Source organism: Coregonus clupeaformis, chromosome 37, assembly GCF_020615455.1.
Source record: "Coregonus clupeaformis isolate EN_2021a chromosome 37, ASM2061545v1, whole genome shotgun sequence".
Classification (NCBI taxonomy): Eukaryota; Metazoa; Chordata; class Actinopteri; order Salmoniformes; family Salmonidae; genus Coregonus; species Coregonus clupeaformis.
In genome coordinates, this window is record NC_059228.1 from 30,908,310 (window position 1) to 30,924,089 (window position 15,780).

Here is a 15,780-nt window from a genome sequence, read left to right on the forward strand (position 1 = left end):
TGTAACCTGCCACAGTCTTTATCATGGACAATGAGAGGTCTGCAAAGTTTCTGAGGACCTCAAAGCCTGTCACATGAGGTCAAATGGATGAACTCTGATTGGTGGTTCACACTTCAGCAGTGTTGTGACCAGTCATGGGTGTGAGTACTGATTGGCTTCTCCTGAAGTTCCAGGTCAGGTCCCCTCTCCCAGTGTGACGAGGTGTGTGAGCAACGAGCAGAGGCGTTAGTTAGTTAGTTCCACACGCCTGGCCTGCTGACCCAGCTGTGGTGTATCTTTCTCAGCCCCTCTCCTGGGGGAAGGAAATGACACACAGCTCTGTGGGCACCGGGCCGGCCTCCACTGCTCTGGCTCTCTGCTATCTTTTTCCCCTCTTCTCTCTCTACCAAGTCCTCCCCCCTCCCCCACTGGTCTGGGTCTCTCTCATCTCCTTTCTGACATCCCTTCTTCCCTTTTCCCCCTCCTCTATCCTTTATCTTCTCCCCACTTTTCCCATCTCCCTTCTCTCCTCTCCCTTCTCTCCTCTCTATCCTATCATTGCTTTAGTCTCATAATGGCTGTGCTGTACATTCACTCCTGGACAGTTGCACACAAAGCAGCTCTCTCTCTCTCTCTCTCTCTCTCTCTCTCTCTCTCTCTCTCTCTCTCTCTCTCTCTCTCTCTCTCTCTCTCTCTCTCTCTCTCTCTCTCTCTCTCTCTCTCTCTCTCTCTCTCTCTCTCTCTCTCTCTCTCTCTCTCTCTCTCTCTCTCTCTCTCTCTCTCTGTCTCTGTCTCTGTCTCTGTCTCTGTCTGTCTCTCTCTCTCTCTCTCTCTGTGTGTCTCTGTCTGTCTGTAAAGCCGGTACATGAGCCAGTGAGGGTTTGAACAAAAGTGGCCTGAAAACAAGGATATCCTTCCATTGTTTATCTGGACAGCTGGACAGGAGGGCGTGGCCAATACAGAGCCAGAGCACAGCGACCACCACTGTAGACACACACACACACACGTACACACTTTGCTGATACGTCGGTGTTGTGCTGTTACTGATTCCTGTGCTGAGTGAGAGCAGAGCGTTCATCGTACGTTTGGAAAACCAGGTTGAGGTAAGATGGGGTTGGAAAATGGGAGGGAAAGACTTCGCTTGATAACAACTTCCCTCCTGACTCTTTTGGTTCCCTCCCCTCTGGCGCTTACAGAGTCAGTTAATGTTAGCCAGTAAATATTGGACTGTAAATGTTGTCTTGACTAACTCTCATTCTTATGTGAGCTCACTCGCATCGCTCTGTGTGTAATTTTCTGGATGTTTCTCTTTCCCAAAAGTTTGAGATTCACATTAGGGATGAGCTGAATACTCACATCTAACCACCATTATTTTGAGTTCCCTGGAAAGTTGTGACAGAGTTTCCTTCTCTTCCTGGTAGATTGGACCCAAGTGGAAGGACGTGGTGTCACGGTGCATCAAGGGCCACTACCAGCCCCTGCTACTGTTATACGCTGACCCCCGGGGGACGCCCGTGTCAGTGCAGGACCTGCCCTCCCGCCTGGACCTGCACCACTTCAACAAGGCTTACTACGACAGCGAGGACTCGGGTACGAGACGCCTCGCTTCACACAAGATCAGTGCTACACACACAGGATGGCTGTTACATACTACACCTGGGTTCAAATAGTATTTGTTTTCTTTCAAATGAAACTAATGGAATAGTCCCCAAATTGCAAACCCTGCCCATCTGGTACTCCGGCTTGTGTCGTCCCATTATCTCTGCAGGCTGTCTGTGTCTGTTCCATTGTCATGGTGATGTGTTTTGCTTATCATGTGTTGTCATCAGGCCGAGAGCCATCCATCTCCAGTGACACTCGCACTGACTCGTCGACAGACAGCTACTCCTACAAGCACTCCCACTCCCACCATGAGTCCATGGCCAGCCACTTCTCCTCCGACTCCCAGGGAACCATAATCTGTAACCCGGACAATGATGCAGCCTCCCACAGCAGCCTGGAGACCCCAGGTAGGAGGAGGAGGAATACAGGGGTGACATACACACACAGACAGGATATATATACTAGGACTGTCCCAGACAAAAAAAATGTTGGTCGACCAAAAGTCGTCTGTTCTTTCGACATTTTTAAACGTGTATTTTTCCATATACAGTATAGACACACCCTATGTGTTTTAATCAAATCAACTATATGCTTGTCTGATGCTTTAAGTGAACTGTTTGATGAAATAAGACACAAATGACTCAAGAGGGAGCCAGAGATCAAGATAACCATAAGGGAAAAAACGTATTAACCTGACCCGACCATCCTCCTCCAGTTCCTGCTGGCTTTCTACTTTCCTGAAGTTGCCGGTAATAGGCTACACCAGGAGTCGGCAACCTTTCTCATGTGGAATGCCAATTTATCTTACAATTTGTACCGATCTGCGTGCCAGTTGTGGTTTTCATATGTACATTTCCGTGGAACAGTTTCATTTAATTTATAATAATGTCTTCGTATCTCAAAATCGTTGCCATATGGTTAATCAAAATTCTATCCAAATCTAAATGAAAATTATACAAACCTAAAAAGTAACTTCTATTGCCATTGCCAACTATGTAAACATAGCCTACATAAAGCCAACAAATAAAAACATTGCAGCCTGCAGGTAGAAAATATCCTGATAAAAGTGAATTATCGTATAAATCACATTGGCTACGCATGGCCTGTCTGCAACGAACTTGAAACATTGTATCAACTATTAACTTGGGTCAGGCCTGAAGCTTGTGCTAGCAAACTTGCAACATTGTATAAAATATTCTGGGCCCTCAGAGTTTCCAGCGCCAGTGAGCTCGGGATAGACACAGCTGTAGGCTTTTGCGCAAGGGATAAGAGCTCATCAGGTAGGCCTATTTTATGAAGTTTCCACTGGATCAGAGTATGACATTTTTCCATTCATGCTGAGTGGTTATCGAAAGGGAGAGAGCTGGAAATATTTTAAAGATACATTGAGGAACTATTGTCATTCTCAATGGATGTAAAAACAGACTTTGTTTGCTTGTTTGAGGTGAAGAAAACATTACTTTGAGAAGCTCCACAGCTCATTAGTGGTGGCGCATTAAGCCAATCAGAAATACTATCAGATCCCCAAATGGGCACATTTATATATGCCTACATTTGCACGCAGGCCAGGTAGCCAGTAGGCCTACTTCTATGTGTAATCAGGTGTGAGTCCTTACTCAACATTGACAGTAGCGCTCCAAACAAAAGACAATGACTGAATTGACAAAACTCGTAAATGGAATGAAATAAACCAACTTGTTTCTCACAAGTGTAGCATAGGTTGTGCACTCTGCACACAACGTGTCCACTCTGACAATGAGAATGGTAAAAGACTGGAATAATAATATATTGAATGGATTAACAGAAATTACCATAACCAAACAAACATTGTAGATTATAAATTATAGGAATTAACGGTAAATGTACTACTGGTGATATACACTACCAGTCAAAAGTTTGGACACACCTACTCATTCAAGGGTTTTTCTTTATTTTGACTATTTTCTGCATTGTAGAATAATAGTGAAGACATCAAAACTATGAAATAAAACATATAGAATCAAAATAACTAATCAATATATTTTAAATGTGAGATTCTTCAAATAGCCACCATTTGCCTTGATGACAGCTTTGCACACTCTTGGCATTCTCTCAACCATCTTCACCTGGAATGCTTTTCCAACAGTCTTGAAGGAGTTCTCACATATGTTGACCACTTGTTGGCTGCTTTTCCTTCACTCTGCGGTCCGACTCATCCCAAACCATCTCAATTGGGTTGAGGTCGGGGGATTGTGGAGGCCAGGTCCTCTGATGCAGCACTCCATCACTCTCCTTCTTGATCAAAAAGCTCTTACACAGCCTGGAGGTGTTTTGGGTCATTGTCCTGTTGAAAAACAAATTATAGTCCCACTAAGCCCAAACCAGATGGGATGGCATATGCTGGTTAAGTGTGCCTTGAATTCTAAATAAATCACAGACAGCGTCACTAGCAAAGCACCCCCACACCATAACACCTCCTCCTCCATGCTTTACGGTGGGAAATACACATGCAGAGATCATCCGTTCACACCCACCGCGTCTCACAAAGACATGGCGGTTGGAACCAAAAATATCAAATTTGGACTCCAGACCAAAGGACACATTTCCACCGGTCTAATGTCCATTGCTTGTGTTTCTTGGCCCAAGCAAGTCCCTTCTTCTTATTGGTGTCCTTTAGTAGTGGTTTCTTTGCAGCAATTCGACCATGAAGGCCTGATTCACACAGTCTCCTCTGAACAGTTGATGTTGAGATGTGTCTGTTACTTGAACTCTGTGAAGCATTTATTTGGGCTGCAATTTCGGAGGCTGGTAACTCTAATGAACTTATCCTCTGCAGCAGAGGTAACTCTGGGTCTTCCATTCCTGTGGCAGTCCTCATGAGAGCCAGTATCATAATAGCGCTTGATGGTTTTTGCGACTGCACTTGAAGAAACTTTAAAAGTTATTGAAATGATCTGTATTGACTGACCTTCATGTCTTAAGGTAATGATGGACTGTTGTTTCTCTTTGCTTATTTGAGCTGTTCTTGCCATAATATGGACTTGGTCTTTTACCAAATAGGGCTATCTTCTGTATACCCCCTTACCTTGTCAAAACACAACTGATTGGTTCAAAAGCATTAAGAAGGAAAGAAATGCCACAAATAAACTTTTAAGAAGGCACACCTGTTCATTGAAATGCATTCCAGGTGACTACCTCATGAAGCTGGTTGAGAGAATTCCAAGAGTGTGCAAAGCCGTCATCAAGGCAAAGGGTGGCTACTTTGAAGAATCTCAAATATAAAATATATTTTGTTTTGTTTAACACTTTTTTGGTTACTACATGATTCCATATGTGTTATTTCATAGTTTTGATGTCATCACTATTATTCTACAATGTAAAAAATAGTAAAAATAAAAGAAAAACCCTTGAATGAGTAGGTGTGTCCAAACATTTGACTCCCACGCATATACACAGACTAAGCTATATATTTATTCATGCTTTTACCTTGCACACATGCAACTACTTAGGATTAAGCATGTAATGCTTACCCAAACATACTGAGACATATTTGTAAGTACTGTATAGAGGATTAGAGCCACAGCCATTACTCAATCATGTTGATCATTGATCATGTGTCATCATGTCTCTCATGTCCTAACCACATAAACGGTCATTGAAAATGTCCTCCCCCACTTCTCGTTGTTGCTAAGGCCAAGTGGCGGACAGTGGGTCAGTGCAGTGCCACTCTCTGAGGAAAGGCGGGACAGTGGACAGAAAGGGCGGGGCCAGTGACAGGAGGCGGAGCTCTAGTCGTCCACGGCGACTTGAGGAGAGGAGCCGGGGCTCTAAGACTGACGAGGCCACGTCGGCAGGTTACCACAGCGAGGGTACGCAGGAACCAATCACACGGCAGAACTAGGAGACTAGAGACCAATCACATGGCAGAGCCAGGGGACAAGTGACCTATGACAGAAGGGCATGATGACTCAGGAGACTATATACTGTATCTAGCAACTTAGACTTCATCAGAATCAGTGCCTCAGTAGTTCAAAATATTTTGGTTTTAGAAATTTAACCAGAAGATCAGAATCAGGTACAGGAGTAGGGTATCGTGTAGTATACAAAAATATGTGTGTCCTTACCATTTTATTTTGTTCTGTCCAGTTATCAGTTATCACCAAAGTTGTCACTCACGTTGCACTTTCAGCCCATTATTTTCTTGCTTTTTCCACCTCCCCCATCAACACATGACATCACACTACTAATGTCTTTATCTCCCACTCTCTCTCTGTCTCCCTCCCTCCATCTCACTCCTCTTTTCTCCCCTCTCTCCCTGGTTTCTAGGTGAGACTCTGAAAGAGCAGCAGGCACCTCGCACCGCAACCAAGTCCTCCTCCTCCAGTCGACTGAGGGACTTCAAGGAGACCATGAGCAACATCATCCACAGCCGGCCCCTCTCCGCCTCTTCCTCGGGCTCCGGGGCCCTTGGGGGTCTAAGGGTTGAGCCGGGGGCCACCACCAAGTCAAGAGACTGGGAGGCCGACAGCACCAGCAGTGAGTCCAAGTCAAGCTCCTCTGGGGGACGCTACAGACCGGCCTGGAGGCCCCGGAGAGAGGTCCTCAATATAGACAGCATCTTCAGCAGGGAGAAACGCAAACAGGCCGGGTATAGTCCCCTAGGGGCCACCCTGCCTGAAGACAGTGGGGCCCCAGCCGAGGGCCCCACAGGGTCACTCACTGGAAAAGGACAGGAGCCCTTTGGTAATATGGCCTCCTCCTGGACCCTGCCGACCCCCAGGGGCCATAACATGGAGCAGCAGCCCCCCAGGCTCATCCAGAGGATGGAGAGCGGCTATGAGAGCAGCGAGAGGAACAGTAACAGTCCTGTCAGCCTGGACATGCCTCTCGGCGAGGGACCCAATTCTGCTAATGCACACAGGTACAGTAGAGTATATACAGTTGAAGTCAGAAGTTTACATACACCTTAGCCAAATACATTTAAACTCAGTTTTTCACAATTCCTGACATTTAATCCTAGTAAAAATTCCCTGTCTTAGGTCAGTTAGGATCACCACTTCATTTTAAGAATGTGAAATGTCAGAATAATAGTAGAGTGAATGATTTATTTCAGCTTTTATTTCTTTCATCACATTCCCAGTGGTTCAGAAGTTTCCATACACTCAATTAGTATTTGGTAGCATTGTCTTTAAATTGTTTAACTTGGGTCAAACGTTTCGGGTAGCCTTCCACAAGCTTCCACAATAAGTTGGGTGAATTTTGGCCCATTCCTCCTGACAGAGCTGGTGTAACTGAGTCAGGTTTGTAGGCCACCTTGCTCGCACACGCTTTTTCAGTTCTGCCCACAAATGTTCTATAGGATTGAGGTCAGGGCTTTGTGATGGCCATTCCAATACCTTGACTTTGTTGTCCTTAAGCCATTTTGCCACAACTTTGGAAGTATGCTTGGGGTCATTGTTCATTTGGAAGACCCATTTGCGACCAAGCTTTAACTTCCTGACTGATGTCTTGAGATGTTGCTTCAATATAGCCACATAATTGTCCTTCCTCATGATGCCATCTATTTTGTGAAGTGCACCAGTCACTCCTGCAGCAAAGCACCCCCACAGCATGATGCTGCCACCCCCATGCTTCACGGTTGGGATGGTGTTCTTCGGCTTGCAAGAGTCCCCCTTTTTCCTTCAAACATAACGATGGTCATTATGGCCAAACAGTTATATTTTTGTTTCATCAGACCAGAGGACATTTCTCCAAAAAGTACGATCTTTGTCCCCGTGTGCAGTTGCAAACCGTAGTCTGACTTTTTTATGGCGGTTTTGGAGCAGTGGCTTCTTCCTTGCTGAGCGGCCTTTCAGGTTATGTCGATATAGGACTCGTTCTACTGTGGATATAGATACTTTTGCACATGTTTCCTCCAGCATCTTCAAAAGGTCATTTGCTGTTGTTCTGGGATTGATTTGCACTTTTCGCACCAAAGTACGTTCATCTCTAGGAGACAGAACGCGTCTCCTTCCTGAGCGGTATGACGGCTGCGTGGTCACATGGGGTTTATACTTGCGTACTATTGTTTGTACAGATGAACGTGGTACCTTCAGGCGTTTGGAAATTGCTTCCAAGGATGAACCAGACTTGTGGAGGTCTACAATTATTTTTTCTGAGGTCTTGGCTGATTTCTTTTGATTTTCCCATGATGTCAAGCAAAGAGGCACTGAGTTGGAAGGTAGGCCTTGAAATACATCCACAGGTACACCTCCAATTGACTCAAATGATGTCAATTAGCCTATCAGAAGCTTCTAAAGCCATGACAAAATTTTCTGGAATTTTCCAAGCTGTTTAAAGGCACAGTCAACTTAGTGTGTGTAAACTTCTGACCCACTGGAATTGTAATACTGTGAATTATAAGTGAAATAATCTGTCTGTAAACAATTGTTGTAAAAATTACTTGTGTCATGCACAAAGTAGATGTCCTAACCGACTTGCCAAAACGATAGTTTGTTAACAAGAAATTTGTGGAGTGGTTGAAAAATGAGTTTTAATGACTCCAACCTAAGTGTATGTAAACTTCCGACTTCAACTGTACATACTGCTAGGACCGCTATGAAAGATTCCAGATGATCGTAACTCACATATCCGAAAAGGGTAGACTCACACAGGGACATGATGAACTGCATATGGTATGGCTGACCTCTCTGTCTGTCTCTCTGTGTGTGTTTCTCAGGGACACCGGTCTGAAGAAGCCCTCCAGTTCCAGCTCAGGTCCATCATGGCGCACCGTGCCCAAGTCTAAGAGCAGCAGTGCTCTCCTGCAGGATGTCAAGGCTTCATGCAGGGGCAACAGCCACATAAGCCTGGGTAGGTCTGAGTCCGTGTGTGTGAGTATGTTTCCCACAATGTGTGTGGGAAAGTGTATTTCTATGTGGAATTGTTTTAGGGTGTGTGTATATATACTACCGTTCAAAAGTTTGTGGTCACTTAGAAATGTCCTTGTTTTCGATAGAAAATCAATTTTTTTGTCCATTAAAATAACATCAAATTGATCAGAAATACAGTGTAGACATTGTTAATGTTGTAAATGGCTATTGTAGCTGGAAACGGCTGATTTTTTATGGAATATCTACATAGGCGTACAGAGGCCCATTATCAGCAACCATCAGTCCTTTGTTCCAATGGCACGTTGTGTTTGCTAATCCAAGTTTATCATTTTAAAAGGCTAATTGATCATTAGAAAACCATTTTGCAATTATGTTAGCACAGCTGAAAACTGTTGTGCTGATTAAAGAAGCAATAGAACTGGCCTTCTTGAGACTAGTTGAGTATCTGGAGCATCAGCAATTGTGGGTTTGATTACAGGCTCAAAATGGCCAGAAACAAATAACTTTCTTCTGAAACTCGTCAGTCTATTCTTGTTCTGAGAAATGAAGGCTATTCCATGCGATAAATTGCCAAGAAACTGAAGATCTCGTACAACATTGTGTACTACTCCCTTCACAGAACAGCGCAAACTGGCTCTAGCCAGAATAGAAAGAGGAGTGGGAGGCCCCGGTGCACAACTGAGCAAGAGGACAAATAAAAATGATTTTCTTTCGAAAACAAGGACATTTCTAAGTGACCCCAAACTTTTGAACGGTAGTGTACATCACACCATGTTTAATGTGAATGTCTGCGTGTTCACCATAGCATGTACTTACACATTATTATGTCACATGTGCGCTGTGTTTCATAGCATGTGACCCCTGAGCAGATGGTTTATGTTCATTCATATCTGTGTGTCTGTGTGCGTAAAGTGTGATGAAGTGTACACACTGTCACTCCTCACACCTTCTCTTACTGCCTTGATATAGAACAGGGAACATTATAGAAAGCTACGATATTAATGTGTTTGTGTGCGTGCATGTGTGACACAGCGGGAGAGGGCCGCAGCGAGCTGGACGAGCTGCAGGAGGAGGTGGCCAGGCGAGCGAGGGAGCAGGAGTTACAGAGGAGGAAGGAGAAGGAGAAGGAGGCCGCCATGGGCTTCAACCCCAGACCCAGCAAGTTCATGGACCTAGACGAACTACAGAACCAGGGTAAGGCCCCAGACACAGCCCCCAGGCCCAACCTAGAGAACAATGACTTATATTAGTTGTTCTGTTGGGAGGCAGCCCTGCCCCACCATGTGTTTGTGTGTGTGTGTGTGTCTCTTTATGTAGCAGGTGTCTCAGTGCTCCATGTTTAAAGCAGCCTGAGTGGGCTGCCTAATGGGATTGCTGTTTTCCAACAGAAAAGAGCATTGTTCCCCCACACACACAATAGGAAGTTTCCTCATTCAGAGGGTTAGAATGTGTGGCCGGCCAATGGCCCAGTCACTGTGTGAAAGGGAGGGAAAAAAACATGTTTGACTGTTTGCTGCATTTGTAGTGGAGAGAAATTGGATGAACTAGTGAGGCTTGTAGCAGTATTGAGTGAGTTAGGTAAGTAGTGCTAGCCAGCTGCGATTCTGAAGTGAAGAAAAGTCTGAGTTAACTCAACTCCACAGTGTGCCTTCTTTGTTTTAAATAGCTTTGTTGGTGTGTTTAAAGAGCTTTGCTTTTGGTATGCGTGTTCCTTAGGCAAAGGGGACTGCTTTGAGCGGTGTGTGTCGGACGCTGAGCTGCTGCTAGACCAGTCTCTGCGGCTGGAGCAGGCTGGCGAGTTGTCTGCCGCTCTGTCTGTGGTTAACGAAGCTGTGTGTAAGTAGCCTTAACCTGCCTCCCTGTGCCTGCTGCCAGCCCAGCCGCCCCACTATAACACTGTATCACCACCTACCTGTCTGTGTCCGTTTGTCTGTCTATGTGTGTCTCTGTTGGTGTTTCTCCTGTAGTCCTTACCAATATTGTGCATAAGACAGTCACGCTAACTGCTAGCCATGATGCTAGCCATGCTGGCCATGATAAATACTTTATTGAGTTATTATGTACTTGCTACAACTGTGATGTGGTTGTCTCACCCAGTTATCTTAAGATGAATGCCCTAATTGTAAGTCACTGTGGATAAGAGCGTCTACTAAATGACTAAAATGTAAATAAATATATACATTTTTAATAATGTGAACGTGAATGCTACAAGAAGGGTAATTTTGACCTTTGGTGTGAACTTGAGGGTCCTATTGGACAAATATCTACTTCCAGGCCACAGAGTCACTTGGTTTGAACCAGTCATATGACTAGTCTATACCTGAAAGGTTAAGTTGTGCCACGGTATTGGCAGAACAATTGCCGCAATGCGTGTGCAACACAGTGCTCTATCGTCTCCTAGCGATAGTTTGTTACAAAACTCTAACTTTTTAGTGCCCACAACTGTAGCTCTTGTTTTATCCAAATCTTATGACATTTATGCTTTCTGTTCAGTCATACCCACAATAAGAGGCCTGAACCTAAAATAAAAGCCCATAAACATAAGCAGGAGCAGTCTTGAATGAGTAATGACAAGGGGAAGGGACAATTTGGTCTGTCGAAACACACGTTTGGGAATGCTGATAAGGTCAGCAGCCCTCTGTCTACCAACCGTCTCTGTCTGATGATAATGAAACGAGGCGAGTTGCATGGGTGTTTACCCATCACCGTGGTTACTAGCCTGCCCGCCTGGCAGTGCAGAGAGGGACAGGTCAGGGGTGGAGGGGGGTGGGGAACCCAGCGCTATGACAACCATGTCAACATGGAAGTGAGTCTGTTAGTATGGTGTGTGTCTCTCTGTCTGTGTTTGTCCACATTTCCTAGTATATCTGTGTATTGATGTGACTTTCTCAGTATCACTGTCTCTGTCGTGAGCGTCTTGGACATTGAATGTGTGTTTGATACTCCTGACTCGTCCACAGAAGAATGCTCACACACACCCAACTCTTTCTCACACACACTGTTTCCCTTGTCAGACACCCCAGTAAACCCTCGTCCCACAAACCCCATTTCTTCTTTAAGATCTACAGCAAGTCAAGTCGAGTACTACAAACATCTGAACTAAAGATATTTCACCAGCTAACCAAGACAGAGTTAGAAAAATTGCTGCTATATTTCTCAATTCAGCTGCCATGATACAGTATGAGTCAAAATACCAAGGAACAGCCTTTAGTTTCTTCTCAGCCTTCTTAGATATTGCGCCTAGGGAAGGGCTCAGTTTAAAACCATCAATTTACGTTTTTTGGCTTAACATAATTCACTTTGATTAATTTAACGTTATTGTATATGATTTAACCATTGCGCCGTATGAACAGAATCTTTTGTTAAGAGTCACTGTTGATCTTAATTTTATTTTAATGTACAACACACACAACATCCATGTTACTCACCAAGCGTGGTGCCTGTTTGTGTCCTCCCCCACCCCACCCCAAACCCCACCCCTCCCCTCCAAACCCCACCCCTCCCCTCCAAACCCCACCCCCATTAAGTCTAATCCTATGATTTAGTTTTGTGCCAAGTGTTTTTGCATGCATCCCCATAACTCAGCTCTTTATTTTCTGCATTTTTCTTTCTTTTTTTCTTTTCTGCTTTCCTTCCTTTTTTCGCCCTGTAGCTAAACTCGGGCTTCCCATGCATGAGGGCGGTGCTAACACTCATAGCAGGACAGTGGCTGAGGCCCGGCTGCAAAAGTGCATGAGGAGAGCGAGGGGCCTGCAGCAGCGCATGCAACAACAGCAGGAAGACAGAACCCAGCAACAGGATCAGGAGCAGACAGAGGAGCAGGATCAGCCCTGTCCCTGTCCCCAGGGGCCCCCCAGGTACCAGCACTGTCTCCTGTCTGTGTCCTGTGACTCCCGTCCCCCAGCTGACCTGCCCTGTTCAGCCCACACCCCTGGCTGAGCTCCTCATGTGGCTCTGGAAGGAGTGGAACAAGGGATCACACAGTCCTGGTTTATTCTTTAACATGCAAAATGCTTTGCATGTAGTATAGGAAAAATACCATTGATTTGTACGTAGAAGTTGTGTTCAACGTGCATACAAAAAGTGAGAAATGCTGTTTCATTTCATTTAACCTAGGTTCTTTAAAGTAGGCCTATATATTTGGAGTTTTAACAGTTTGCTGATGTTATCCTACATCCACCCATTAATCCAACATATTTTTTCCAAACACACAATTTTACCCTTATGTTTAAAGATGTACTAATATTTGCTAATGCCACCTCGTATTCAGTGAAAATGTAGCTAGTGCTGCTGTGTTTTGTGGAGGAAGGGTTGTGTGTGTGGGTGTTTACTGTTTAGTCTTGTGGGGGTTGCTGTGAGGCCAGGACCCAGGGGATCGGTTCTGAGCCATCCCCTGGGCTAGCCTGTACCAGGCCTAAAGAGTCCATCTGTTACAGGAACATGACACACACACCAGTTTTAGACCTAGAACACAAGCTCTGTTTCAGAGCTCAGACATGTGAGAGATGCCTGGCCATGATTCACTAACCAGCCCATAATATGAGCCTCTTTCCTCCTCCTTCCTAGTGAACAGCCTGTCCCGATCAAAATACTGTTGATGGACGCCCAGGAGGACCAACCACAAGCAGTCCTGGAAGCCACCAGAAGCACGCCTTCTCCTCTCCATGTTAAGCCCCTCCCCTCCAGTACAAACTCACTCCTTGAGCCCTCGAGCCACCCCCCTGTCTCTATGCCCCCAAGCAATCACACAGGGTCACCCACAGGGGGGTATGTGGCGAAGGCAAGGGGGAGCTGGGAAGGACTGGATATGTCAGGTGTGCTGGAGAACTCCTGCCCTCGTGTGAGACCCCTCCACAAGCACGCTGCCTTCTCCCTGCCTGCCCTGTGTGTGGACGGCTGGGACGAGAGCTATACTGAGGGAGGCCATGACCAGCCCCCAGCTCTTCCCAACCACCAGCCAGCTGCATCCCCGCACTGGAACAGTATCACCCCAGCCCAGACTCTGCCCACCCCACACCCCCACTCCAGGACACCCTCCCCAGTCAGCCACACCTCAGAGGAAAGGGGCCACGCCAACATGGAGGATGCCTACCCCAGACGGCCTTCCCTGGGACCCTCTCAGCCCCCTCCTACCCATCAGAACCACAGCTCCACTGTCCTGATCTCCTCCAACACCTCCAGGCTCGGCCCTCCTCCTCCCCCTCCCACCCGGAACTGGTCCGGCTGGAGCCTGGGTCGGCCGGATGCTATCGACTCCCCCTTCTACACCCCTCCCACAGATTCCCACTGTCCTCCACCCGCCCCCATCCGACCAGGGCGTACCCCATCCCCAGCGTCTGGGGACTACCGGTCAGGTGCCGCCATGCCAGTGGATCACTGGGCAGAGAACGTGACCCGCTTCTACAACTCCCAGCCTGCCCCTGTGGTGGGGTCGCCCTGCGAGGAGCTGTCGGAGCTGGACTCTCTGTACCAGGCGAGCCTGCAGGCCCCCAGCCTGCCCCGGGGCCCACGCGGAGTCAGCCCCCAGCCCACTACGAACAAGCAACGTAAGGATACTCACCGACCAGTGACCACTGTTAAAAAAAAGAGAGAAGATGAATGAGAAAAATGAATTGGGTGAAAGTTGTCCACCACTAATACTGTGTCTCTGTGTTGTATCTGCAGCTGCTAGGAAGCTGTTGTCTGGGCTGGCTGCACCTGGCCGCTCCAAGACTCCCACAGCCGAGTTAGAGAGACATGCCTACAGAACGCCAGGCTACACCAGCAGCCCCAGCAGCCCCACACAACACCCCAAGGTCGGCATCCACAGGGTGTGTGTACGTGTGTGTGCATATATATGTGTGTGTGTTTGTTGGCTGGTTGTGAGGTTCAAAGCTGTGTGTAGTGATTTGGTGCAGATATGTGAAGGCTGTATCTGAGTGACGTGTGTGGGTGGAATGGCATGTGTTTGTGTCAGCCCCTGTGTCTATACATGTATGTATTTGTGCGTGCGTGTGTGTGTGTAGGAGGGTTTTTGACACGATGTGTCTGTTGTTTCCCTGTAGCCTGGGTCATGTGAGCGACCACTGGGAGATGACGAGAACTACAGTGCTGAGAACCTCCGCCGCATCGCCCGCAGTCTGAGTGGCACAGTCATAGGGGGACGACCAGAACACCTCGCCCCCTCCCGCAGCTTTGTGAGTCACACACACACACACACACTAGTGCTAAGCGATTCTTTTTTTTGATTAAACAACTAATTGACAGAGGGCGGTTCAATTACTTGAAGTCGCTCTGGATAACAGCGTCTGCTAAATGACTAAAATGTAATGTATATAAATACCATTTAGTTAGTTTTTTTGTGAGCTGAACGCGCCGTTTCTCTAGAGAGAAATCATATCAAACACGAGAGACATCAAATCAAGAACAAACTGTGGGATGCTGTAGGGAGATGTAGTTTTCAATAGGCAAATATTCATAATAATAAATAATATGCCATTTAGCAGACGCTTTTATCCAAAGCGACTTACAGTCATGCGTGCATAATTTTTTTTGGTGTATGGGTGGTCCCGGGGATCGAACCCACTACCTTGGCGTTACAAGCGCCGTGCTCTACCCCCCTCCTCGGGGCCCTATCTGGGACGCTCAGGTAACCATCAGCCCCCTCCACCTCCAGTCATCAGACCACAGCACCATCCTGGCCCTATCAGAAGTCCTAGTTCAGTGCAGAAAACGTTGTATTTAACTACAATGACCAGAATCCATTGCGCTTGTCTTCCCGGCCCCACACAGAGGAACGTACACAACATAGCGACGAGAGGGATAGACACAGTTTGTGACTCGAGGTAGCTCTACCAGATTGGTAGTTGTAGCAGTCTTGAAACCTTATCTATGCTGAAGAACTACTAAAATAGTGATTTCGCCAGACAGCTCTGCAGCATGGGCAGCTTTGGCAATCCAACGATCACGGGCTACCCTTTTCGAGCCAACTAGCTAAATAGTATGACTCGTTGGGGAGCAGATAGATAACGTTAGATGGTGGTCTGGCTGTCTGGCTGCTACTGCCTGACAGCCAAACAACCATCTAATATAATCACAACTGAAATATTTAATTTAAGTAATGTTCTTAGTAAGTGATAAGCAGTAATGGGCAGTCACTACCATCATGGGACTTTTATTAATTGTTTTTATTCTATGTTGTTAGAGACAGTGGAATGTTTTCATTGTTTAGCTTTGGAATTTAAATTAAAAATCTCTAAAATAATTTCAAGGTCATATTTCATAATGCATTTAATGTAAAAATAATAAAAAATAAAAAATGTTTTAACCGAATTCGAAAAACTTGATGATTTTTTACAAACCGAACCCA

At 46.1% G+C, this 15,780-nt stretch overlaps 1 protein-coding gene across 6 annotated transcripts in view; it reads left to right on the plus strand.

Annotated features, from left to right (window-relative positions):
- Window positions 1–15,780, plus strand: part of LOC121553315 (inactive ubiquitin carboxyl-terminal hydrolase 54) — a 115,718-nt gene that overhangs the window by 95,405 nt on the left and 4,533 nt on the right. For 3 of the 6 annotated variants that reach the window (XM_041866339.2, XM_045211609.1, XM_041866338.2), the window contains 11 exons: window positions 1,401–1,569; window positions 1,809–1,988; window positions 5,253–5,429; window positions 5,887–6,481; window positions 8,279–8,412; window positions 9,465–9,626; window positions 10,149–10,268; window positions 12,085–12,289; window positions 12,999–13,978; window positions 14,097–14,242; window positions 14,477–14,608. In XM_041866339.2, coding sequence (XP_041722273.2) covers window positions 1,401–1,569; window positions 1,809–1,988; window positions 5,253–5,429; window positions 5,887–6,481; window positions 8,279–8,412; window positions 9,465–9,626; window positions 10,149–10,268; window positions 12,085–12,289; window positions 12,999–13,978; window positions 14,097–14,242; window positions 14,477–14,608 — 3,000 coding nt within the window. Of the gene's footprint in view, window positions 1–1,400; window positions 1,570–1,808; window positions 1,989–5,252; window positions 5,430–5,886; window positions 6,482–8,278; window positions 8,413–9,464; window positions 9,627–10,148; window positions 10,269–12,084; window positions 12,290–12,998; window positions 13,979–14,096; window positions 14,243–14,476; window positions 14,609–15,780 lie in introns of those variants that run through there. The other 3 variants (XM_045211610.1, XM_045211611.1, XM_041866341.2) reach the window with 3 other exon arrangements.